The following is a 27,802-nucleotide window of genomic DNA, read 5'->3' as shown; positions in this document are numbered from 1 at the left end:
CAAAAAGAATCTTAAAAAGCTTAGAAGTATCACAGAAAGCACAATTTAAAGGAGTATTTGTTTTTACTTCTAGGAGCGTATCGACATTCACAGATTACAGTTTAAACAATAAACCAATAATTGAGTGTACTTCCTCAAAGATATTTCAAAATGAAAAAAAGTCACTGAAGAAAGAATCTGGAAAACTGAAACTCAAAAGCATGTTTAGAATGGCAATTTGTTTAGAACAGAAATGCAGAGAATATTCTTAGAGTTAGCTTAAAGGTATCCCAGCAAGCTAGGAAACATTTGCTATGTAAAGGAACCCTGGAGTGTCTTGTTCCACTAATGGTATATTGACTATAGCAGAGTTTAAAATATCAAAAGAAGAGGTATATTTGGAAATGTTGGGGTAATATAATGAAATAAATGAGTGTGATTGAGAAGAGAAAAAGAAAAGTACATGTGCAGTACAAAATATAAATAACAACCAACGTTCAGTTCTGTAGGGCATGCAAGCAAGAAAGCTGCCTGGTGCTCCAACTATGCTGCATAACCATTAATGTTTAATCATGAAAAGAAATAACAGAAATATAAAACGAGCAATAACCACTGACTGTTTTCAGTTGTGTGTTCCTCATTCAAATTTGGGTTGTATAGAACTGAAAAAAACAACTTCTCAACCATTTTGAACTTTTCACCTGTTTATAAAAATATATCAAATTGCAAACTCAAAAGCCTAATTTGTAAAAACTTGTATCAGGTGAAAAGCATTTGGTCTACATTTCTAGATCAAATGCTGACTGTGCTGCATGCAGACTGAACAGTGTACCAGTGGGTGGCAAACTGCTACGGGGCTAGAGATCAAGGCATTAGATGAGGAGAGCAGTAGATTAGATTTAATAGACATGAAGCCCTTCGTACAGATGATAGGATTCAGAGAAAGAACAGGCTTAGTGTATGTAAGACACTACAGCACTGACTCTTTCCACTGAGGGAGCACAGGCAGGAAGCAGAGCACATTTGTATTATCACCATTCTTGTGTCAAAAACATCATGTAGAAATTCCATCATCTAAAATCTAAACTAGATTGGGGAACATGTACAAACACTGATCAGTGGATTGTAAAGCAGGTATTGTATGAGTCACTGTGCTTCCGACCAACATCACCTACTAATCTCATCAACATCCAGAAACATCTTGCGATTTCAAATTCACTGAACCTCATTTCCCCTTATCTGCTTTATTTCCCAATAAGTTTTCTCAGCACTGACAGTGACGCAGTGAATCCAGAGTCCCTGTATCCCTGCTCTAATGGGTTTCTGTGTCTGCAGCTCACCATCTATACAGAGGGTGTCTGGGTGTCACCTGGGGAAGGTGAGGGGGGTATGGGTGAGTCCTGAAGTTAGGCCTCCTCCTCCTCATACAGTGATCGTCTGCTTGGAAATGATGACGGAACCTGAAACATCCATCTGGTCGGAAAAGACAAGAAACCTTTTACCTACTGGACCGTTTCATTCATGAGAGGTCATCACCAGCATCTTTTTATTTACGTGTCCAAAAACAGAAAACAATAACACAATACATAGTGTTCATCTCTGCCCATGGGACACATTAACAAGCATCTTGATAAAAAAGACAATACAACCGAAATCTAAGATCTATATTTTAAAGCTGCATTAAAGTATGACTAATTATAATCTGCAGCATTAAACACTCTACCTCTATCCAATCATATACGGAGTGTTGAAAAACCTTTGGGGATACATGTCACTTTTCCCCGTGTATTCAAATAGCTCAAATTTCCTTTATATCATCTGCTATCGTGTTCACCGAGTGTGGGGCTTAGCTTAGCCTCCACACACACACACACACACACACACACACACACACACACACACACACACACACACACACACACACACACACACACACACACACACACACACACACACACACACACACACACACACACACACACACACGAGTGGAGCAGAGATGGATCATGGTGTCGGTTACAAAGCGATTGGGTATGCTGTTCTGCCCTCATCGTTCTCCGTGTAGTTTGCTGGAAGTGATGTAAAATATAGCCTTTTAAACGCTCCATTGCTCGTCAGTAACTGATCGTATGGTAACTTATGGCAATTTGGCCTTGTGTGCTTTGCTTAATGTTGTTTAATGTCTGAACTCCTGGCTTTTGCTCCTGGTGTTCTTCACTACTGGATTTGAAATAAGGAAATCACAGCAGTAGTTTATGTAGATTACAAAAAGTAACTGATAAATAAACCTAAGAGAAACCATTTCAAATTGTGTCAATCAACAGTATTCTTTTTTAAATGTTGTCCTAATTGGACAGTTTGACGTTGAAGAGGTAGTCAGGAAACGGGATCCTGGCTCAGACATGTAGTGACTAAATAGTGACTTAAAACAAAGTAAAACATACCTGGTTCAAGCACCAGATAACAACATTGAGTAAGTATAGGCTTTTGGAGTTCTGCCTGATCTATATCTATATATTGTCAGATTTCTTGGAGAGATGCTTATTGGAGTGGTGGGTGCAGGGAAATAAACTGATTTCCTTTGGGAAGGTCTGTTTGGAAACTGGGTTTGGAGCTTTGATAATATCAGGCATTTTACAATGGAATTTTTCCATCTTATTTTTTTATTCTTTCCTAACAAAGTAAACGTTAGCTGTGAGGACAAAGTGAAGTGACTCTGGTGGTAAGTATTTTGGTTCCATTCAAGTGAGTTTAGTTAATCAATACAGAGCAAATGCATGTTTTTATTCAACAGGAGAAAGTCTTGCTGAATAATACAAAGGTCTCTGTGCCATCTCCTCTTAATAAAATAACTAAAGTGCTTTAGTAAAACTACAGCTGATGCTATAATTATAACAGGGAGAAAGTCTCATACCTGCACTGAACATGGAGTCCATCTGTGAGCTAGGGGCTCTGACCTGAAGATAAACCTGCGGCGCCGACCACAGGTTGGCAGGGGGCAAAGGGTTATAATCTGTCAGCAACAGAGGAAGAGAAGGCAGTCACACCAATGTCATGCTGCCAACAAATCTTTGACGACATGCAGGCAGAGTGTTGCTGACTCTGTGCTGTACGTACGCCGACTGTAGTTTCCAGCAGCAGGAAATCCTCGAACTGGAGGAGGATGAAACTGGCCGATTCCAGCAGCAGCAGCTGAGTTCTGCTGTTTGTAGCGGTGGCGCTGCAGTGAGTAATGCATGAGTGGATCTACAGAACATAAAGAAGCACAGAAGAACAAGGTCAGGGTTGGTCAGCTTGCTCGTCTCTCTACTCATATGTGCGTGTGCTATTGCTCCTGGTCTAGCGGGGTTGGTGACTCATTTTTTATAGAAGTACATGTATTTGTTCCTTAATAACACATTATGAATGGCAACTGCATTGTATTGATACCAAAAAGGTGTACAATTCTGCAAAACCTAATAAAAAGGGAAAAGAAAAGCCGTTAATCATTGATGACCTGCTTGTCATCAGAAAAACCAAGAATGTCAAAATACAGTAAACTCGTTACAAGTTTTGTATTTTTTTGTTTTAATAAGGGCTCTTCTCACTAAAGGGTGTACTTCACACCAATTAGGATTTAACAGCACTTGAATGGGAATGTGGTGACAGGTGTGGGGTTGTTGGTTTTAATTGAATCAAATGTGATTAACCACACCCACACTGTCCTGATAAAGCAGGGATTTTAATGTAAACTCTATATAAATAATAATAAAGGATCTTTACCCCCAAAAAACTTTAATCTTGATATTTGATTGTTTAGTCATGAATATCTCATTTTAAAGAAAAGTACTTCAGATGTGAAAACAAGTTTTAAGGGGGTTCAAGTAAAGAAAAAACACATAAGCCATAACAGCAATTGATGACATACGGTATAGGGTCGATTGCAAGACCACTAACACAACTTACACTTGTTTAGTTAGAAATTCACAACTTGTAGTTTCCTGTTCCTTTAATGCTGACACGAACAGATTATAGGAGGAGCCAATTGAAACCTTTAGATGAGCAAGGTAGGAAATGTTAAGAGATAAAACTTAACTGTCCCTTTGGCGAAACCACAAATAAATAGTAACAGGATATAGCAAAGAAATGTTATGCTTTTAATATTCTTTTACGTATATAGGTGGGTTCAATTTAAGCAGAGTACTAAAGCAACATAATGTAGGATACACACATACATATTTTACAATTTACCACCCCTATAGTTTCCTAGAGTACAAGTCGCTTAAACAGTGCATTTCTTATGATTACATTACTTATGATCAAAAACTAGTAAATCAACAACTGTGTTAACACAGCCAAACATTAAGTGAAGAGCAACAACTTAAGTATAGCAAGCCAGGTAATTTAACTGTGGTGTAAACTCCAACACCCACCAGGTGGGGGACTGACCGATGCACAAATCTCCCTATTACAAGTCACTATAGCCATTTACGTATATGTAAAGATATTTGATTTTGAAGCTAATATTTTAAGGCAAAATAGTTACATAATGTTGCTTTAAAAAAGCAGCAGTGAAAGTTATGAAAAGAAGAGAAATATGAGAATACACTAAACACATAAGAAGTCCTCTCCCTCTAAAGTTCAGACTTTAAGGACAATCGCAAACAGCAGCTGAGAAACCAGAACATGACCTGGCTTATTATTTTCTCTGATGATTAAAGGCTTTCAGAAATCTCAAAAGGCTTTTATTAGCTATTGTGGATTGGACAACAGGTGAAGGATGAAGAATGAGGGCTGATTACTGTACTGATGCAATCAATGGACCCCGACGAGTGGGCAGACATGTCTGATTGAAGTACAGCTATGAAAAATATAAAACGCTTGAGGGAAAACAGCAGAACAGGGCTTATGGGAATTTTATAGGTAGCAGTGTTGAATTCCACGAGTGACTTGCTGATAAAAAATCCTCATATTTTACATTTTTATCATAAATGTTTGGTGACTAATGAAAATGTGCCATATTTAGGCCTCACTGAGCAACAATGTAAAGATTCTGTCCACATGGAATAAAATTGTTGTGGCGAATGCCATCTGGAGACATTCCAGCCAGTATTCCTATAACAAAAACAAATCAGCCCTTTTATTAGTATCAATCACAGAGTGGCTGGAGCAGAGAAGAGCCTCCCATCTCTACTGAAGCTGTACACTCGCACACCAGGAGTGACAAAACTGGAGGGACCCAAACTGTCCTCTAAACCCTAGCACTCCCTCGACCGTGTATTGGGGGATCCCCACGTCACTGTGCTACTAATCTAGAACAAAGACATACATCGCAAGAGAGAAAAGATGTTGTTTCATTAGGTCTATAACTATAGAGCTTCCCAGACTGCCAGTGTTCTCTCCAGCTTCAGCTCGGACTCATTCAGACTAAAGAAGAAGTATGCAAAGCATGTCTCAGTGGGTTTTGTTGGAGAAATTGAAGTTCACAGAGTCAGGCTGCTTACTGTCATGCTCAAACCTGGTGTAATGCGGCGAGACAGTGCTTGTCCAAACTTCACTGGGGTTTATCTGCCTTTCTGTTTTCCTTCCATTTCATGCTTTCAGCTCCTTTTTGTCCTAGAAGGAGGGTCTATTTTAAAGCAGTGGCTATCCATCATTAGATAAAGGTTAACATTAGGTCCACATATCCGTTTGATCAGAGTTTCTAATGGGGGATATGAATAGATTGCTGGAGTTGATGTCACTATAAATAAGTTATACCTTTCCTCGGGCTTCAAGAGCAACATTCACAGATCCTTTCTAGCCTCTCGAGAACAGGACACAAATGTCTGCTAGAAAAAGCAGAAATCTTTCAGAGCTACAGCAGAGAAGTAATCAGGACTGAAGTGAATCTGTGAAGGCAGATACTGAAGCATCACAGGATTAGAACGGCATGGTACGTTTCTTATGTTATGACGTTATTTAGAGATGTGATAGCAACCAAGCATCACAGCCTTTGGATTTGAGAAATGATTTTCATTCTTTGTTTTAGCTGCAACAGCAGCTCTATAACTGGCTCTGGCAGCTGACAAACATTTCCCCACCCTTTGCCGTCCACGGTTTTTGCCCTAGGAGGCTGAAATTTGGCATCGAGGTCAAGTATTTGTGTTTGCGTGAAGGCACATGCGCGTGGATGCATGCACGTACATAGTCGCAGATATTGCAAATTTGAGCTTGTTTCAACCTATTCAGGGAGTTTCAGTTAAAAGACCAAGCAGTTGCAGTTATTCCCTGACCACACTCTCACAGCTCCACAAATTCATACCTGGAAGCTGCTCAATACAGCCACAGTGTGAACGCCACTGAGCAGCTCCACTGGAGCAGTTGGGGGTTATTATGTACCTAGTCAAGGGCACTTCAGTGGTGGTTATAGCCTTTAGGCCATCACCAAACCTCTGAAGCTCACCAGTCTATCCAGATAGCTACACGCCTACAGAGAGTGGATTTGACTTCATAGCTTGATTCCTTTGCCTAGACATACACGGTGAAAGTTTATTGACCTGTGTGTTTCTCTAAATCACATGTAATCAGATGAGCTTGCCAGAGGCAAGTCGTTCAATATTTACTTCTAAAAACAACTTTGCTTCGGTGTGCTGTGTGAAGGCAAATGCAAAAAACAAGGAATTAAGGCAACATTATCAAAACACGTGGACAAAACGAACGGGTCGAAATACATTCCAGAAAATACAGCACATACTGGGTTAACTGGGGAAAATAATGACTGCCATGTAAACAGGGATGATGAAATGCTTTAGTCCATAACTTTAACATAATTCATTATCTTAGAAGAGAGTGGCTGGGAAGTGTTCTTACTAACCACCAGATGTTGCTACTCACTCGGTATAATTTGTTTTTTTTAAATAGACTACTTGAAAAACATATGTAGCAGAAACATTAAAAACTTTGAAAACATTACCTGGCTGGTTCTGAATTAATGCCTGTTCCCTCAAAACTATTCATGTTGAAGGTGCCTTTAGCTTCACTGCAATGCTGACTACTTAAAATCCAAGCTAGAGACATTGCTTTTAATTCATTTTCTTTCAACTTAAATGTATTTGTTGGTTTGTATTATCGTTGTGTAATTTAGTACTTTGGGTTGCCTTTTGGTATGAAATGTGCCATATAGATAAATGTGATTACCTTGCCTGTGTGGCAAGAAGTACATTTAAACTTTCCTGGAAATCTAATATGGAGAGAATAATGAAGAACAACAGTAAGTGTGTCGCAGTACAGACAGACGAGTTCGAGAGAAAGGTTGAAAAGTTAAGTGTCTGCCATTTTATTTCTATGTGGCACAGTTAATAATAACTCAACTTTTTTACTTTTAGAATGCACATCAGCACATCTCCTAAACCTGCTGTATCTTTTAAAATTGGAAAGTTTGTAGCCGCAAGTATGTCAACAGTGTTGGAGAGAATAATAAAGGTGGTGTGGGAAAGTTAAGTTCATCAACAATCACCTCTATAGTGGTGGCAGAAATCAGTCTTTTCATATTGCAAATGTATTATTATTGCTATTATTATTATTAATAATAATAATAATAATAATAATAATAATATATATATATATATATATTATTATTAATAATAATAATAATACTACATGTACAATAAATTATATTTCATTAATTAAAATCACATAATAAAAACTCTTGATTAAGTCCAAAAACAATAAATGGTCCCAAAACCATTTTTGAAAAGAACCGGTTTTCATTTTAAAAGTAAACTTTGTTAATGGAAGACTGAAGAACATCTGCCTTGCTCAGAAGGAGTCTGTCGTCTTTTTCCAAAAGAGTGCAATCAGTCTTTTGCCATGCAGCCATTCAGACCTCTATTATTCTTCCTTCCCTTCTCCACAACATATCTTACCTCTTCCCAGAACTTTGGTTTAGCAGAATTCTTCTGCATCCCGAAACCCAGTCTGACCATGTCCCCTTCATGTAGTACCATAAATGGAATGTTTCTATTATATATATTTTACTGGAGTGACATACACTCTATCCAATAATAGGCTGATACTCAGTCCTCCACTGATATATCAGTTTCTAAGACTTCTTCTGTTTGGAGGTTATATTCAGTCCTCTGTTGTCTGATATCAGACAGAATTGTCAACTTGGTATGTGAATCTATTGGGGAGGAAACGATGATTGAAGTGCAATAAGTATGGAAAGATATACTGTATATTTGATCAGCAAAGTCATATCAAAAGACTTCAGAAGTCTATACTCTCCCTCTCTACCCTCGCACTACACGACTCTCCATTAACTCTACACAAGCTTAAGTTATCAGATTCCATTCTTTCAAGTTGCACATTTTATTAGACTTTCCTTCACTTTAATGGTAGGAGTGTGTTTCCACACATTTTTACAGCGTGGTAAGTGAGCACAATTCAATCAGGAGACACTCCTTTAACACTTCTAAAGCATTGTTGATTAAATGTAGAAACCAATAATGTTGATTTAGCCACTTTAGGGCACCAAAGTTGGACTCTACATGTAGTACAGCTTTATTTTATGTTACATCAGCTACAATGTAGTTACTGCACTTACAAACATTCACAAAGAATAACACCCTGTGAGACCACAGACAGAGAGTTTGTTACCTGAGTTTGGTGGAACATGCTGAACTCGGTCTGGTCTGTGACTCTGCTGGTATTGAAGCAGGCCACATCTCTGGAGCGGTGCTGAAATAAAGACAGCATAAGAATAAGATGTTTACATGAATATGTATACGGTATATCAATACTGATCCAAACAGTCACCACCGGCTGATTTCTTTTTAGAATATACTGCATCCTTCAGTGATTTAAACTAGTCTATGGGGCGGTTTCACAGACAGAGCTTAGATTAAGCCAGGAATAGGCCTTAATGTGGACTAGTTCATCTAAAACATTTAAGTAGCTTGCATAAAAGTGGCTTAAATTTGGCTTAGTTAGTCGCAGACTATAGAGTGTTGGAGTAAGGTAAGCCAGACTAAAGGAGAACACCTGGGTTAAGCCTCATTAGGTTAAGTATGAGCACATGCTGTTGGTGTAATGGTGCTCATAAATACCCGGAATGGATTCAAAAACACCAATTTTGATGTGAATCTAGAGACAGAAGTCTGGCAGATGCAAAAAGAATACGTTCCAAAAACTTTAGTGAATATGAAAAAATGCTACTAAAGCAAATTGTGTCCAACCATCCAACTATAGAAAGTAAAAACCAAACTACTGCTGCAGAGAAAAAGAAAAAGAGTGGTTGGGCTGCAATTTGCAGTGAATTCAATGCCAGTGATAATGTCACAACAAGAACAGTACAGCAAATTCAGGTGAGATATCTTTACTATTGCGCTATAATTATTTCATATTTCTCAAATGTATGTAGAATTATATCTGCCTTTATAGACTCTGTGAAAGAACCTTAAACTGGCTTTAAAAAGCTTGGATTTAAGACTGGTGGAGGACCACCAAAAACAAACAAACAAACTGGAATTATAAAGCACCAGCGACCTCTGGGTGGTGCACCAGCGACCTCTGGGTGGTGCACCAGTGACCTCTGGGTGGTGCACCAGTGACCTCTGGGTGGTGCACACGCACGCACACCACTGAACATAATACTACTGTACATACATTTACATAGGTATTTGGTATATACGAGTATGACTGTGGACCATATGGTTGTCTTTGTGTTTCTAATGGTGTTCTTTTCCCAGAGGAAAGGAATCTGAACAGGCTGGAAGAGCCAGGGCACAGTGAGTGTGTGCCATCCACATCTGCTGTAGCATCCCTGAGAGAAGATGATGCCACCAGCTTTCAGCAGAGAACAATGAAAAAGATGACCATGCATGAAAAGTTAGAAAGAGAATTTCATGAGCAAAAAATGAAATACCTACAAGAAGAGCATGACATGAAAATGAGAATTCTAAAGGTTGAATTAGATATGAAAATGGAACAGAGAGTTATGATGACATGGTGATATAATTTAATATATACATTTTTTTCGTATTTTACTCACCACAAACTACATTTAAAACCAGCCTTGCACTCCATTTATTTATGAAGGAAAAACATTATCAAAGGTAAGATATCCCATTATGAATAGATTCCATATTTACATATTTGCTGCAACGTGAAACTCTGTGTGCCAGTCCTCTTTGGTCATTTCCTGTCTCAACCATGGGCACATCTGCTTGGTCCTGATCTTCCATTGGAGGACCAGGACAGCAATGCTGCTTCAGGTAGTTGTGCAGCACAGATGTAGCAATGATCACCTTGCAGCATCTGCCTGGCTTGAAACAAAGTGTATTGCGCAAACACTGGAATCGACTTTTCCATATGCCACACATCCGCTCGACCATCCCTCGTGTGCGGACATGAGCTCTGTTGTAGGATTTAAGTAGGGCGTGAACAAAAAGTTACTCTGGTCACACCCACTGTCACCAAGTAATAGTCCACTATGGTGTCCTCTTAGAACCTGAGCACACAAAGACGAGTTATGAAACATCCTAGAATCGTGAGTTGCACCTTTCCAAAGGGCAACATTGATGGAAAACCAGTTCTTACGGTTCCTGTACTCCTCAGCATCAGGAGTTGATGGACACTTGCTGGGAACATGGAAGTGGCCATATATTCATAGAATTGCACTTTATAGTTGGCTTGGGCAGCAGCATCAGTGAACTTTATATAAATACTCCTCAATTCACAAATGGTCTTGCAGACTTTGTGAACTATTCTACAAACAGTTGCTTCACTGACGCCACACAAATCACCAGTTTCCCCATGAAAGGTTTACAGTGAGAAAAACTTGGTGCGAAATGGGTAAAGGCCTTCCTCTTTGAGACAAGGAGGAAAGGCTAGACTCAATCAAAGATATTATTTGCAATGCATTTTCTTTGTACATTCTAAAGCGGTCTGGAAAAGTTATTTCATCATAGTAATTTAATGGATTACTCCTATCAACAAGTATTCGTCCGGCTGGCCTCTGCTGTGCATGTTCATCTTCATTTAGGTATTCCAAGTAGTCCATGCTGCCACACAAGCAAACAGTTGGACTTAAGCAGAGGATTAATTTAAGATTCAATTTAGTCCTAGAGTAGCTCTAATCCTCTCTCTTGCAACCAGTTTAGTTTAATCCAGAACAAGCTAAATATAGGACTATTTTAAGATGAGTCTGTGCAGGTCGCTTAGAGTTAGAACAGTTTAAACGGGCATTTTAGTCTGGGACTAGGCTTAAGCCTTGACTGTGAAACCGCCCCTATGAGTTCTAACCTCTGAATGACAATAAGAGAGATTTTACCAACCCGAGTCCAGCAGTGGCCTTGTGCAGATATTGTGGTTGAGCAGGGGTGTTCTTGAAAACGCTGTGTGAGACTTAACATCTTACCGTCTGATAGCAGTAAGATATTCAATACTGCAAGTTATCAAAGGCTTACCTTGCTGATGATCATTTCTGGATTTAAACATGCATGTTATCTTTCTGGTGTAAAAGCATCTAAAACTGTATTTGGGTCCAGAGACATGAAAACCTTTCACTGAAACCCAGAGTAATATTAATGTACATGAATGATGCACATGTTGTGACATATACTTATATATGCAATAAGTTCCAGGAAAGGTCTACGTATAGACGACCACTGTAGTATTGATCAGTTTTACAGCACAGTAAATATGGAGTTAATAAACTATGACATAACAGAGGTGAAGCAGTCACTGGACTGAACCATGTTCATTAAATCAAAGAACAATACCATGTCAGCACTCAGTATATCAGTCTAACAGCTGAATGTGCACTAACCTTGTCCTGGAGGAGAGGGGGGGGTCATCAGGTCTACTCCCCAGGCCTCAGCGGCGTGCCGCAGCATTAGGCTGCTGATGCGTCGATGGGCCAGTGCGTCCCAGTGGATACCGTCTGGCATGCGGTGCTGCAGACTGAAACGGAAGTGGAAGTGCAGGTCGAGGACGTCCAAGCCGTAGGCCTCCGCCAGATGACTGCTGTAGAAGTTGGCCTCAATGATGTCAAAACACAGCATGGGAGCCAAGCAGCTCACCTGTGGCAATTTAATGATAGTAGCAGGTGATTCAACCTACACCGGTTCATGAATAATTTTACATTTGCTGTTCTAAACACCGTGTTTGGTAGAAATTCTGGTCAATAATTCAACATAATCACTTATTGTCTCTGCTTATGACATGTACTATTGAGACCACTCCAACACCCATCCCATCCATGCCCTCCCACCCTTACCTTTGGAGGTCCATAAGGTACAAGTTCAACACAGAAGGCAGTAGGAGAAAGTCTTGTAAAATAATTCAAATGAAGTCTTTACAACCTTCTGTCTTTGGTCAAGAACGGATGTAAACATAACATTAATTAATAGTATTCATAACATCAATAGGAACAAAAAATACAACAAATGCAAATCGTCACCTTCTTAAACTAACGGCCTTCATGATGCTGGCCACCTCTCGTAAAATTGCCTAGATCCTTACTGAAAAGATAATGCTGTTCCTACCCTGTTAGTATAATCTCAAGAGTGTGACTTCGGTCATTTTTTTATTGCCCAAGTCACATTTTCTGTGACTTAGGCAATGTCACCAGCATTACAAGATGGCAGCTGCTTCAAGAAGAAAGAAAAACTACCAGATAAATGAAGTTATTTCCATGGTTCAGGGCTCGTCCCCTATTGGTAAGTGATAATGTTTACTGTAATATAGGCTAGGCTATAAATGTTGTGTAGTTATTTAGTGTTTTACTTTCACAAGTTATAGTTTAATTATGAAGCCTCCCAGTGGGTTACAGACACACAGCAGCTGCTGTAGCTCCATGAAGCACGAACACATTTCCCTCTGGGACAACACAGACTAATCTAAAAACTAATCTAATCTTTCAAAAAGTAACAATACTTTACAATTACTGCAGAATTATAAAAAGTAATTAGCTACTAGGAAAAATATTTTTTGCATTTGTTGGCTTCAATTCTTAATATTTTGTCTCTTCAAACTATATTTCATCGACACTTATTGTCTCCTTTCTTCAACATTGGGAATATCAACAAGCAGCTGCAGCTGCTGGAGTGAGGGCCGCTGGGACACAACGTTTCACACACGTGTTCCATGAAGGAAAGTATTCTGTATTCATTCCACGAAAAGATCAGTGTGACGTTTGTATTTCATTCAAGCATGGGAATATCAGTAAGGCCGAATATGATGCACATGTGATCCAGAAAGATGAAGCGAGGCAAGAGAAATCCCGCAACAAGGATTCTGCGAACAATGAGAAGTCCGTTTGGACAATGGACTTGCAAGCCGTGCTGATGTGTCCAAAAACCCCAAGCCAGCTGCTTGTATTACAAGGAGAGGAAGGTCCAGGACCTTCAGTCCATGAAACATGTTGGCCTAAGTAATTTAATCCTTTTATGTTACATAATTGACAGACAGTGTTATTTGTATGTCAATAGTCATATATTGTCATAACCTTTATGTGTGAAATAATTAATAAATATCATACAGTCCATATTTGGTTCAGTTTTTTCTAGTTTCCTGAACATTTTTTAAATGTGACATAGGCCATTAAGAAGGTGATGATATGAAAAAATAAATAATGTGAAATAGAAAAAATAAATATATAAACAAAGACACCATGAGAGAAATGTTGACACGCAACATGGTGTATAATATGTTTCAATTCAATTGGAATAAATCATAAAATCTTGTTTGTTATATTTTCAAGTGCATGGGCATAAGTTTGAGTCTTATCACGGGTAGATCCATTAATGAATCGGTGTTGCCACATTTTCAGGAAGATGTTAATGTCTGTTAGTTAGCTTGTAGTGAAGTCTCTCCATATGAAGCACATTCCCCAGAGCCCTGAGCCACCAGGGGGGACTGTAGCCTCTGAGTTCCACTGCTGTAGGATAAGGCGTTTTGTCAACAGCGTACAGAGGGAAATGGCTTGCCTCTCATATTTATTAATGGATGGATTAACTACCACAAAGATGGCAAGTAAAGGATATGGAGCAATAATTTGTGTTATAACTTGGATATATATATATCAAGTCAAGATATGAGTCCAAAAGGGATTTAACTTTGGGCAGGACCAGAACTGATGGGTAACTGTTTCAGACTCTTGTCACATAAGGGAGAGGTGTAGAGGTATATAACATGAAGCATGGATTTTGAATAATGGGGTCTGCAAAGTCCTTTAAATTGTACTAAGGCACGTCTGGCATTTATAGAACTATGTTGAATAATATCAAGAATAACCTCCCGTACTTCAGCAGAGATTTCAGTACCGCTTTTGTTTTACGATTGTTTTTCAGTTTGTCGTTGGATACCACTACATGAGTCTGTACAGCAGGGGGGGGGGAACCTTTTTCCTATCAAGGGCCATTTTATTTTTTACAACATCCTTCGAAGGCCGTACTAATTATTGAACTGATAACCTCTGCGATTTCTTTTAAGATGCAGCCCATTCATTTCACTTTTCTTTTATGCTGTGCAAAAAAGCAACATTTCTATCCATGTATTTTTCTGTTTTATCAGAAAAATAAAACCTTTTAAATCCTTTATTAGTCCCACAACGGGGAAATGTATCTTGTCACAGCAAAAGAACATATGAAGTAAAAAGGCAGTACACAATAATTAGATAGAATAAAAATAATATAAGTACCAAGTGGTTGATAGAAAATAAAGTGAGTATTGTAAATGGCAGTGATAATTGCACAGCTGTGGTGGAATAGTCTGTTGTTGGTGTGGTGGTCTACCTCTCTATCTCTCCATGTTTGTATGTTCCGCTCTGCAGAGAGCTGCTTGTTGGGACAAACTCCGCCAAAGAGCGTTAACTTTACACAAACGCACTCGTCCTTTCAGCTCGTGCAGTTTGTCATGTTTCGTGCTGTAGGCTATTGACGCTCGAGATTATTTTTCATCACCGCAAGTGCGTCCGCACAAACTAGGCACACTGGCCTTTTACTTCCACAAATAAATAATTGTTCGTCCATTTCTCCTGGAAAGTGTGACATTCCGCATCCATCTTTCTCTGTTTTACACTCACCATGCTGCGCTCGCTGATGTCAATGACCGCCTCGTTTAAAATTGAAGTTTTTTGACATGACGTGACCACGTGATGACACGTTCAGCTCGTGTTGTGTTCAAGAACCCTGACCTTGGCCAGGAAAAACAGTCAATCGCCCGTCTATTGCTGTCTAGATTATTTGTTTATTTATTTTTGTGGATTTTCTTGCGTGTGTTTATGAATTACCTCGAGGGCCGGATCAAATGGTCTCGCGGGCCATAGGTTCCCCACCCCTGCTGTAAAGTATCATACAAGAAAGAGACCGACCCTTTAGTGCTGGTTACATAACAAAGAATGCTGTCTGGTACGTTATGTTTCCGGCATATGATCAGAGTGTGGTATTTGACTAATAAAATTCCTAATCTGGAGGTTTCATAGAAATGTGCTTACGGTAGACCATGGGTCTGCTGTAATTGTTGGAAAGACACAAGGTTTCCTTCATTGTTGTGACAATAGAAGACTGAGTCAGCTGTTTCTCTTGATGGGCCAACAGCAAATATTTACATACGTAGATGGGAACACACATAAATTTATATTTTCTTTTGCAGACTGTTAAAGTTTGCACTACATATGGATATAAACCTGGCTGCTGGTGTTTCATCAGACTCCCTTTGGTTTCCTGAGGAGCAGGAAACATAGAGGAGAAACATGTTTTATTTCGTATGTATGTGGTCAGCATAGAAAATAAGACATTTTATGAAAAGGTTTACACCTGTCAATCAGCAGCCATAACATCATTGATTCAGTCAAGGCCAGTGGGATATTGACAGATAAGAAAGTTTACACCTCAAATCCCAGTTGTGAGAAAGATGCAGTGATCTCAGATCGAGATCAAAGGTTCAAGACAATGTGAGAATTTGACAGAAAGATGGGAATCTTTTGAGAAGCCAATCTCTTCTTATGCTTTATCTCTGCATCTCTTCTTATTCCACAATACCAATATGAAGCTACGTATTTCCCTGCTCTCTGGATGAAGGTGCGGATAAGTGAAATCAGCTGGTGTAGTGATTAGTTGGAATGAAAACCGACAGCTGAGAGATACTCACTTCAGACACCAAGAATCCACCCTTGATCTTCTTAGCAAGCGGCATGGCCAGAGTCCACAAGATGAGACAGTCGCGGCAAGCGATGGTTTTAATCTGGTCAAAGAACTTGTGCAGGTTCTTTTTGTACTGTTCAAGACCGTGAAGCCCATACCTGGCATAAAAAAAGAAAGAAATTGAAAACCAAATAAGTGAAAATGAAGCTGCCGTTCCGAGTGTTGGCATTACTAGAAATGTCTGTTGCTTGTATAATGTAAATATTGTATATCATTTATTGTATAAATATTATGAGCCATGCTTTTGACACATGGGGTGCTTTGCATTTAGCTGACTTGTAATTGAGTTGTTGATGCATTGACTTTTATATTGTTCTGTAGTTTTTTTTTTTTATAATGTCATCCTACAAGAAATGGAATATGTAAGAAATGATAGGTTAGACATTCTTCATATTTATAAAAGTGCCACATGACCAATGGTGTTCAGTGTGCCACAGATCCAAAGACTCTTGACCACATCATAATTATTACTGACCATTAACAGAACAAGCATGACCACAAACTACATTTGACAGGATTGTTAGGCTGAAGAAAAACACACAACATTATCTCAACCAGTATTTGTTTTTTATGTATCTTTAACATAAACACATGACATAATGTTACATTATATGCATCCTATAAATGAAGTTATTTTATAATATTTGATTATTGTTACCAAGATATGTACTCAGTGGAACATTTGCATGTATTTCGTCATACACATAAGTAGACATTTTGAAGGTTAACCTTTTCTGTTTCCAGGTGTTAGGGAGTACGACTGTATACGTGACAAGATCCCCTCCAATGAAAATATAGTTGTTAACCTTGTTAACATGTCTATATGGTGTTTCGCACCAGTACAGAGTGAGACAGCCAGGGTTTCAAATGGAACAAAGTGTAACACTACAGCGAAATGAGGGGGATCGGAGGAGAATCCAGGTGTTGCTACGCATTGGTAAGTTTCACCCTTTTCTTATCGTCATTTTATAAATTATAAAAATATTGATTACAGCCTAAGATTTTGACTTTTGAAGAAAAAATATATAATTAGGTGACCAAATCAAAGATATACAAAAGCTCTCTCAATTTAACAGCATGTGACTCTTGTACACAAACCCTGATCTTTAGGCAGTGTAAGCCCTGCCTGATGTGGGGCATCCATATTCATTTCATATTTTCACCCAGTTTGTTTTTTATCTACTAAACCGGGATATATTATACTTTCATTATAATTAAAACTTGGAATTTGAAACCATTTAAAAGTCAGAAACTGGCAAGGAGAGGTGCAGGTAGCGTGATCAAACGTAGCGAAAAGAAAGCATTACGCTGGCAGAGAGGTTCGCTTGAAAAAAGAGTTTTATTTTTCAGCCATCCAAAAAAAAAAAAAAAACTACATGAATCAAAGAAACAAAACGTTCTTTCTGCTCAAAAACCGTACTGGTGCTGCGCTTTCCAAACAATCAAAGAATAACAACCCCCTTCACTCTCAATCTAGTCACATATATATAGCCATAGAGCCCGCCTTCTCAGTTCAAACTGGCCAATCAGGTCGGTACTCTAGAATAGAGAGTTTACAAGGTTGAACAAATATACATAATTGTTCTCATCTTAATTACAACAACAAGGCCTCCGTTCATTCAGGCTTCACTCAGTTTCAGTTTATCATTATACATATGTGCACATTCTGCTCTGGTGCTTAACATATACAATGCATTCAGAAAGAACCATTTAGTCTGGGATTAAGAATACAGGATATACTCCATATTTTTACCGGTACCACTGACTCAATGTTTACGATTCTAAAGCACTCTACATAGATTTCAGAAGCGGCAGTCAAAGAAAATGAGTGGCCGGTAAAAATGTTCAATGACCTGTCACAGTGGCAGGTGAGGAAAAATACAATTTCAGACCTTGGCTGCAACATAACAAAATGTGAAAAAGTGAAAGGGTCTGAATACTGTCTGTAATGTACTGTAGTTCTAGATTTCCTCCTCTTAGGAAAAAGAGGTGGCAGCTGCTTGAGCGATTCCATTCAGTGTACATATATTCTGTACATAATTAATTACACACTCACTCAACTTTAATGAAATTCACACCAAACAAATAAAGAGGAGGACCAGGATGTGCAGTGGCAGACAGGCGTTCCAGCGAGCGAAACATACCTCTCAAGAGATAACTGTCATTTTCAATGCACACACTGTACAGGAGATCTGTTTAGTCTGCAGAAATGAGTGTTGAAGGCTGAAGCAGTCAGACAAGTTTTAATAGTTTGCCTGGAGCAAAAAATGCAATTAAATACTGCTTTGCCTACTGCATATTCAAACTCATTTTGCAAAAATGACTTACCAGTTGAATTGAATTAATTAAACAGCGGCTAACGTAGGACCTCAGCTGGCAATATAACTTGGACCAGATCATTCAGGGTTTTTCCTGCATAGATTTATTTGGACGGACTCCTCGTCAAATTCCGAGCCTCCTCCAGCTCTCGACAAAACTGGCGGGTGACTTCATGGAAAACGCTATTTTCCAACAAGCGTTGCACTCTGTGGATTTTTGTCATTTGTAACTGCAATTACGGCATTACATCCCAACATGTTTTCAGCTTTGCAGATATGGCTTCTAGAATCAGCGATTACTCTACAAGGTGATTTTGAGAGGAGAATCATGAGAGCAGGTGAGACAGTGCAACCATCATCTGATTATCACAGGCTGTTGAAAAGTAATAATTCATGGGTGCCCTAGTAGCTCACCTGGTATAGAGAGTCCTTACCACAGTGGCCTGGGTTCTAATCCAACCTGAGGCCCTTTGCTGCATGTCGTCCCTTCTCTATATTCCCTATCTATATTCTGTACTATTAATAAAAAGGCAAATAGCCAAAAGAAATCTTTAAAAAATGTTACTGAAGAGATGCGGTACATTTCTGGTCTGAAAGTAGAGCACAACCACAAGAAGAACATTACGAGTGCATTAGCGCAACTTTTTATAAATCTGGGAAGATGTAATGTTCGACCAGCTGGTGAGGGGATTAATGGTTGATGAGACCACTGACATCCGTAACCAAGCAACTGGGTCTTTGGGGTGAGATTACTTTTTACAATAAATAAAATGTGTATATTCCGATTAAAATTACTTGGACTGAATATAGATTGTTTTTCTTTTATATAGTTTTTTGGAACCTGACAAAGTGGGAAGCACTGCAGTAAAAACCAAAGTGCTGCATTTGGGTGAAGTGTCTGCAGGTGATGCTGCAACACTGTATGACACCATACTGTCATACTTATTGTAAACTGCTTTGGACAAAAGCATCATCTAAATGAACTCTACTGTAGTGTAGTGAGATTGTTATAGTGATCATTTTCTATTCATTTAGGGAGAAAAACAGTTGGAAAGACATTTCAGGACTGATGTGGTACATTGCCTCAATCTGGCCGTGTCCACCATACCATACTTCATCAAAATATGCCAGGACTGTTGGAACATACTTTGAGTTTTACCAGGACTCCAGCAATGGGACCCCCAGTCTTAAGGAAATGGAGAGGCTTTTTGAACTCCCTCGAATCAAAACAGCAGGTTAGCAGTATTCAGTGCTAGATTATTCCCAGAATTACTTCTGTTTTTTGGGGATTTATTTCATCAATGAATTTTGCAGAGAAGAAACACTACCAGGTGGGAGTCATTTAAGGATGCAACAGATGTGATGCACCGGATTCTGCCTGCTCTCATTGCAAACATCTCGTTTCAAGCCCAGAATTTAGCCAACAGCTCAAGGACTTTATTCCTTTTGTAAAGGATCAGTTCTTTCCCACTGTCCTGTGCCCCATGCAACTTGTGAAGATCCACTGGCAGTTTTCGGTTTTCCAAAAAAAAGAAAAACACTATTCTCAGGATGTGTAAATTCTATATCACAGTCCATAGTTTTCTTGTTAATCTAATTATATTCTTGCCTAAATTGTCATGTTTGACCTTAGGTCACAGTACAAAACACATCTCTGACCGCTAGCAGGCATGACTTCAACCAGATGCTGGTCTGAAGCCTCTGCAAGATGAAATCCATGCATATTTAAAAAAAAGACGTATTATAGTATTATAGTATATCTGTATAATAAATAATAATATGTAATTATTTAAATGTTTATATGTATTACTGTAAGTATGAATGTTTTTGAGTAGGTAATGTGGACTCCAGAACTGTTTCATTGAAATGAGTTTGAATCTTCTACAGCTGATGGAGCCGATGGAGACTGCACTAACTAAGGACATTGAGAGCCGCTTCCCAAACAGCAGCAGTTTGTCTGTCTTCAGTGTGTTCTCTTCCAGAAAGATTCTGACCAACTCTGCAGAGTATGATGGGGATGCTAGGATTAGGACACTGGCAGATCACTTCCCAAGAATGAGGGAGTCTGACCTGGTGCCTGAGTGCGACTCTTACAAACTGAGAAGTCCTGATCTGAGGATACGATATATCAGTTACATTAACTGTTCCACCACTACCACAGTCTATTGGTTTTAAAGAATACTTTTGTTTCTTAATCCAAGTTTCTTAATGCATGAACTTTTCATTTTTAGGTTAAGACATCCCTGCGCAACAAGACTAAAGAAGAAGCACGCAGTAGACCAGACCAGGAGGCCTTAGACAACATGAAGAGTGCATGAAGAGGTTTGATCAAATGAAAAATAAGAGCATGAATTGTTCTGCCTCTGGTTGTGAACTGTGAAGATGAAAACAATGTCTTGAATGCCGCTGGTTGTGAAATCAAAGCAAAGGCGTAAAGGCTTTTATGTTATATTTATGTTCAACTACACTTCAAAAAAGCCCCGATGAACTGTAATTGAAAGCAATATATTTTGTAAGATTTGATTTGATTTTAAACAACTATGGTGTTGAACTGTGTAAATTAACACATTAGCTTTTATGTTTTATTTAATGTTGAACAGAAGCAAGAAATTGAAAGAAATGTATATATGCTTTAATGTGAAAACCTCAAGTATTGGATCAGAAAAGCAAAGACTCCATCCAACAGCACAGCTTGGCTACTTAATCTAACTTAGTCTCTTGTCACCAAGCAGAAAGATCCTATAGAAACAAAACAAACCTTGTACTTGAAAAGAAATCTACATAAATGTCAAATTCATTTACAGTTTTTCATGAACATTAATAAAATACTGCCTTGACCTGGTTGGCATGTTCTGTTCTTCTGCTTAAAAGGCAAACTGCTTCTCTGATAGTTACAGCAATGCAAATATGGGGTGGCCTTTACACAACGTTAAACGCAAAAGGCCCTCTCAAGAGCCAGACTTTGGTTTGTCCAATCTAAGCGCTCTGTGAAAAGGACCTACTCCCTATGAAGGGCGAAAAAAGAAAATACTAAATAGATTACAGTGTTTCCCCTAGGTTTACTGCTTTGGAGGGGTGCTCACCGTGCGACGGGGGGGGAGATTGCGTGCGCGTGTGTGGTGCGGGGAGATTGCGTGCGCGGCGCGGTTTCTATTTAGTTATCCCCTCTCCTTTCTTCCGCTCTGTAGGTGTGTGCGCACCTATACATGCGCACGGGTGTGGCACCTATACGTGCGCACGTGTGTGCGTGTGTCAGCTGCGAAGCCCCGCCCTTCACAAAAAGGAGAGAATGTGAATGCGCAAAGTAGACAGTACAAACTGAAACGTGCCCATAAATTAGATCAATAGCATAAGCGTTTAGTTTAGTCAATAAAAGAGCACCTGTCAATGTGAAAAGTGAGTTTTTATAATTAGAGAAAAAAAAAACACCTTGAATTTCAGGCAGGGCGCTGGGCTCCGTTGGCGGGGCGCTGGTAGGGGAAACACTGGATTATTTTTGCTGTTAATTTCGTACTGTATATCTTCATATTAAAATGTTTAAAAAGTAAAAAATAATAAATATTCTCATTTCAAATATTTAATGATAATTTATTAAGCTTTCTGAATAAAGATTGGTGACTGGTGGGGCGTTGCATGTGTTCCCTACATATACGTATAACCACCTCTTATCACCTGAATGAAGTTCTTTAGTTACCGACCAAAGAGTTTATCAATAGAATACAAAGTGTATGAAGAAGTTTTGTTACCTGGTGATGTCCCATACACAGGAACTGACGACAATGACATCAGGTTTGAGTCCTTTCCTCAAGTCCTCCAGGATGCTCTCCATGTACGGCGAGTAGATCCGTGTCAGGAAGTAGAAACGCAGCAGGTGGTGGTCGGAGCGGTACTGTCGAACCTCTCTGTACCCCGTGCCATTAGTCATGGGACCTCCTCGACCTCCTTCCACAAGGCTATCCCGCTCAAAGGAAAACTCCCCCTGGACCACAGAAGGGGAAACATTAAATGTCAATGCCACAGGCTGTGTTTCTTCTTCAATAACACAATCGCATATCATAGTTTGTGTGACAATAGTTCAGTGGTTGCCAATTGCAACCTTTTCCTTGTAGCGTCTTAAAATAAAACCATTGTTCAGGATTACATCGTGTTTAAAAAGTGCATGGCCTAATTATGAATTAAAAACATTTAGCTGAAGGATATGATAGTAGTAGAAGCAGTTTCATTAAGGAATAATTGATTATATTTTCAATCCTCTAATAGTTAGCTTATCTTTTCAGTCTGGTGTTACATCAATTTAAAATTGCCGAAGTTATACCACTCTATAAATCAGGTGATCCCACTCATTTCGGCAATTATTGTCTAATGTCTACATGTATATTACCTCATTTTTCAGCCGTAGAGATTCTCTGAGAGGAAACTCAAAAAAATAGCTACAGAACAAATGTTGTCAGAAAATATCAACATCCCTGTTGCAGTTTATTTGGAAACAAATACAATGTGTCCCTAGTTGTTGGTAGCTCTGAGGAAAACAGAAAGAAGTCCTAAAGTGGCACCAACAATTATACCACTTGGAAACACTTTGGGAGAAAGTCATCCAATTCTGCTTTAATAAATATAGTATTTTGCAGGATGTTGCTCTTAAGTGGCTTATTGGTTATTTAAATGATAGAGAACAATTTGTATTAAGTAGTGGTTGCATATCTAAGAAGATAAAAATACATTTTAGGGTACCGCAGGGTTCTATTCTCAAATATATATATTTTTTATAGACATTAATGACTTGGCATGTAAAAATCTTCTCATGTCCTCCTTCTCATTTAACTCCTTATTATAGTCTAATTTTTCCTTAGCTCGACGACTGCAATATTGTTTGGGCTGGTACATATCCATCATCTCTTACCAAATAACCTGTCATTCAGAAGAATGTTTTTGATAATTATTTCATATTCCAATAGACAATATCCATCTGCACCTCTGTTTAGAAAATATTTATTGCCGTCTATAGATAAGGTAAATGTTTTTCAAACATGCTTGTTTATGTTCAAATACATGAATTGCAGGCAAGATCTCCCAGATACAGCTCCTGATTTATTCTATTATTAAAAATGGTTTCCATTAACCTTATTGCTGACATCAAGACATACATTTTTTTAATCAAAAATTTCAATCAAATTTAAAGGCCTACAGTTATGGAATTCACTGAATAGGACACTGAAAGTGAATATCTGCTTGTCTGGCTAACATCTCTCAGTGGACGTCTGCACACCACTTGAAGCTCAACCTTGACTACACTGCTTTTCCTTCCAGGGAAGGGCTCTCCCATCTAAGGCCTTAATATCAACATTGTCACTTCGGTTCTTGTCATCTCACGCCTTGACTACTGCAACTCCCTACTGTCTGGACTACCTACATGTGCCATCCGACCTCTATAGCTCAACCAGAATGAAGCAGCCCGACTGGTCTTTAACCTAATCTGCTAAAAGACACTGGTGCTGGCCTACCGTACTTTGAATGGATAAGGCCCTTCCTACATCCAGGCCATGTTTAAGCCATACACCCCAGATCACTCTTCTCTGCATCATCCAATCGGCTCGCTATTCCGTCACTGTGAGTGAGACCCAGATAACCCTTAACAAAAACCTGCCTGTTTGCTATCCTGGCTCCAATTTGGTGGAACAAGAACCCTATTAATATCAGGTAGGCAGTCTTCACATCTCACATCTTCTGACTGAAAAGCTGTCTGTTTTGACTGCACCTTGGTCAATAATAAAATGTATACATATACATTTTATTTATTTGTTATTCTATATATAGCACTCAAATAGGTTTGGTTTATTTGAAGCAATTGCACTTGAAATGGGTCGACCTATTTGAAGCTAATATACTTGCAAGATTTTTGCTGTTCGGAGTTTTATCCACATGATTGTTTGCACTTATTGTAAGTCGCTTTGGACAAAAACCTCAGCTAAATGTAATGTAATTAATTCTTCTTCTTCTTTGCCAGCTTATAGAACACAGTAAAATCATGTATATATTTATTTAATTTTGAACCTTATGGTAATATGAATCCTGTTGGTTGTACATATCTATTCATTCTAGGTTTGTTTTTTATTTTTATTTATTATTTACTACTGTTGCTTGTCAGCTTTGTGTATACAGACTTTCTTTGTGCTATGTGGCCTTTGTTTTGTTTCGCCTTTGAGGAGTAATATCATTTATATTTGTTTGAATAAGGGAGGACTCTAAATAAGCATTTCAGGCTTCCTTCCTCTCTGCACTGAAATACTGTTTTTATTATATTGTATTCATTTTTTATCTTAATAAGTATGCAACTAAACTAAACCTTCACCTTCATGTCATCCACAGTGACCAGGTCTGTGTCAGTCAATGTCAAATAAATATTCAATTTAATATTTGATTGACAGAATGCTCAAAAAACAATATTCATTAAAAAGAATTCATATAAAACTGTGTCACATATTTTATACATTAAACAGTATAACATTGATTTAATAGAATTATCCAATATTTTCATCGAACATGATCTGCATATTAATACTGCAATATTGTTTTTGTCTTTATCTTGCCGTCTAAACAGTAAAAACACACCTGGTACTGACAACTCTCCTTATTTAAATGTAAAAATGTTCCCCAAGTTAAGAGCTACTTTTACTCTGAAGACATTTTGTGAATACTGTATGGCCCCTAAAGAAGTAAAACTATTTAGTATTTCACAGGAAAATAATCACATTTTGTGCAAAGGAACATATTTTTTTCCTTTTGACTCCTAAAATATAATCGTGTGACCACTTGGAGGTTGGAACCACTGCAATAGGGGATATAAAACTACTGTTTTATAAAGAACTTGTGGTCTATTTAAAAAGGTAAAAAGCAAGTATTAACAATATGTTTTCAGTCATATTGATAACCATTTGCCTTATGATGATCCCCACTATGAGGAGAGCTTATCTTTCATTTTATTTGCATGTTCTGACAGTTTTTGTTTCTTTGTCAGTAAAATTGAAAAGCTTGTGGAAAGATTTACTTTGGACTTGAGCTGAGGCAGAGACAAGTACTTATCCCTCTGGAGCAGCAGAACCAGGTCTTTGTACATGGAGCGCTGCACTGAAATCAAAAGACAAATGAAACAGGCTTTACTCACATAAAGTAGCTGAAAAGCCTCAAAGATTTCAAAGAATTGAAATTGACCTTTAAGATTCAAAAAATAAATGGTGGGGAATTTCAAGGGTGAGGATAGCGGCGAAGATGTGAAGCAGTATTCTTATACAATTCTTCTAAAGATTATGTGTCTGGTAAATTATGAACATGTCTGGTAAAAACTAAACAGAGTGTTGAAGTGTTTAATATAACCTGGCACCGTCTCTCTATTGATATTAAGAGTAAAGTGACAACATGTACATTCTCAAATCCTTACAAATACAAATACACATGACAACTGTCTTGTTCTTGTCTCTCACCTGAGCCACCAAGAACCAACACAAACTTGTTGTGTAGAAGCTGTCTGGCTTGACTCTGCATTACAAATGTCCTCATGGCTGCACTGCATCCGTTTATATGACTAATGTGTGGGGGTAAAAAGGGAATAGAGGGAAGTTATAACAGATTTAATATAATTTAATTATAAATTATCACTGTCACATGAGGTGGTTTCACTGAGTTTTTATGGCTACTTGAATGTCTGGCTACAATTAGCTCCAAACTCCTTAGAAAATTATGTGTATCTAAAGAGACACGGAAATATCCACCAGCTAGCTAAGTTAGCTAGCGATGAGTTTATGTAGGCTACGTGACAACACAGAACCAAATCTCCGTTCAAAAATATGTCAATTAAAAGAGACAACAGATTGGAAGTAAGTATGGCGTTAACAGAAACCTCTACAAAGTTACTTGTGATTAAATAATCACTTTCACCAAACAAACATCAACTTTCACTATTCCACCAAACTCCTTTCAAAAATATGTAAATTAAAGAATACACATTGAACGTGTGTGGGGATGCCAACGGTTAAATAATTGCATAGATATACGCCGAATTGAAGAACTAAGTGGCTGTTATTAATCTACCAAAAGTGTTGAGGATATGTAGCCTGTTGGCCTATATCTATTCAGGTAATTTAGGTCAAGGAGTAATATACATTTGATCTTACCGTACTAACGGAAGGGGTGGGGGACACTACCCTCTGATCCTGTACCTGCGGCTCGCGCCGTCTCGTGCTAAAAAGGAGTAGACTGCACACATGATACAATTAGCATCACCACAGTTAGGTCAGTACTGTACTGAGGTCCCCCTTGGACTGAATAATTATATCAAACATTAAACACCAATAAAAAAATATTTTCGTTGAGTCTAGCCTATTAGTCGGATATTAATCTTGAATTGCCTCTTTATTTTATTTTATAAGTAATTATTCAGACTAATATCATATTCATGATCCATCATAATGTGAAACTAAACTAATTAATTGTATTATTTAGAGCTGTGTTTCCCACTGAGACATAAATGTCTATGTTTATTCAAATGTCTGAAATGAGCAAAACTGTGGTAAATAGTTTTTTTTGCCGGCCTACATTTTGTCAATTTCCCAATTGAAGAAATATTTCAACATGTTGGGAAATATGTTTATTTGCTTTTTTACTGTGAAGTAAATAAACTCCTGATTGTATTGATTCACACTTGATGATTATCACATGTACTTTTCCACCTCAATCAATATGTATTATTGCACAACATGTATTTCTACCAAAGAAAGTGCCCTCGGCTGAGAGTATTATTGAAATGCTGTCATTATCACTTTAAATAAATAATTATCTTGATCATATAGCAGTTTACTGGATTCATTTTAAAGGCAATCACAGCGCCCTCTGGGCTTCTAAACCCAACATTTACCAAGAGTTAGATGAGAAGATTGATACCATGGATGTATAAAGAGAGCTTTGATACCACTCTGTAGCCTACCATTAATATGAAGCTACAGCCAGCCGCCTGCTAGCTTAGCTTACCACAAGAGTGGATACAGGTGGAAACAGCTAGCCAAGCTGTCCAAAATTACCTAAATTTGATTACCAGCCCTAATTAACACATTATCTTATAGTTTAATCCATACAAAAACCAGGAAAGGTTGCCAGGCAACTGTAAATATTACTAGTAACGGCCGAGAAATAGTCTGTCATATTCCCCTGTAAAACGGCAAAAACAAATGTTTTCATGATGATTTGTGTTAGAACATTTTCTACTCTTTATGCAAAGCTACAATAACCAGTTGCAGTTGTAGAAATAAAAGTCTACAGCCAGCTGCTGGTGAAAACATTATTCCT

At 38.3% G+C, this 27,802-nt stretch overlaps 1 protein-coding gene across 1 annotated transcript; it reads right to left on the bottom strand.

Annotated features, from left to right (window-relative positions):
- Positions 1-44: 44 nt before the first annotated feature.
- On the bottom strand, positions 45-26,753 carry LOC115023509 (PC-esterase domain-containing protein 1A-like). The gene is made up of 10 exons (XM_029454538.1): positions 26,635-26,753; positions 25,945-26,045; positions 25,512-25,591; positions 22,213-22,445; positions 16,096-16,246; positions 11,771-12,023; positions 8,599-8,679; positions 3,097-3,225; positions 2,894-2,992; positions 45-1,452 (listed from the first exon to the last, which is right to left on the bottom strand). Exons 2-10 carry the CDS (start codon positions 26,018-26,020, stop codon positions 1,316-1,318), a joined length of 1,239 nt encoding a protein of 412 aa, XP_029310398.1. The 5' UTR covers positions 26,021-26,045; positions 26,635-26,753; the 3' UTR covers positions 45-1,315.
- Positions 26,754-27,802: the final 1,049 nt, after the last annotated feature.

This window comes from Cottoperca gobio, chromosome 18, assembly GCF_900634415.1.
Source record: "Cottoperca gobio chromosome 18, fCotGob3.1, whole genome shotgun sequence".
Taxonomy (NCBI): Eukaryota; Metazoa; Chordata; class Actinopteri; order Perciformes; family Bovichtidae; genus Cottoperca; species Cottoperca gobio.
Note: the sequence above shows the minus strand (reverse complement) of the source record. Positions and strands in the feature narration are given on the sequence as shown.

Coding starts and splice junctions, on each gene's coding strand:
- LOC115023509 (XM_029454538.1), bottom strand. CDS start 26,020: ATGAGGACATTTGTAATGCAGAGTCAAGCCAGACAGCTTCTACACAAC. Junction 16,247..22,212: donor TGTGTATGGGACATCACCAG/GTAACAAAACTT, acceptor TTTTTATGCCAG/GTATGGGCTTCACGGTCTTG. Junction 3,226..8,598: donor GCATGTTCCACCAAACTCAG/GTAACAAACTCT, acceptor TATGTTCTGTAG/ATCCACTCATGCATTACTCA.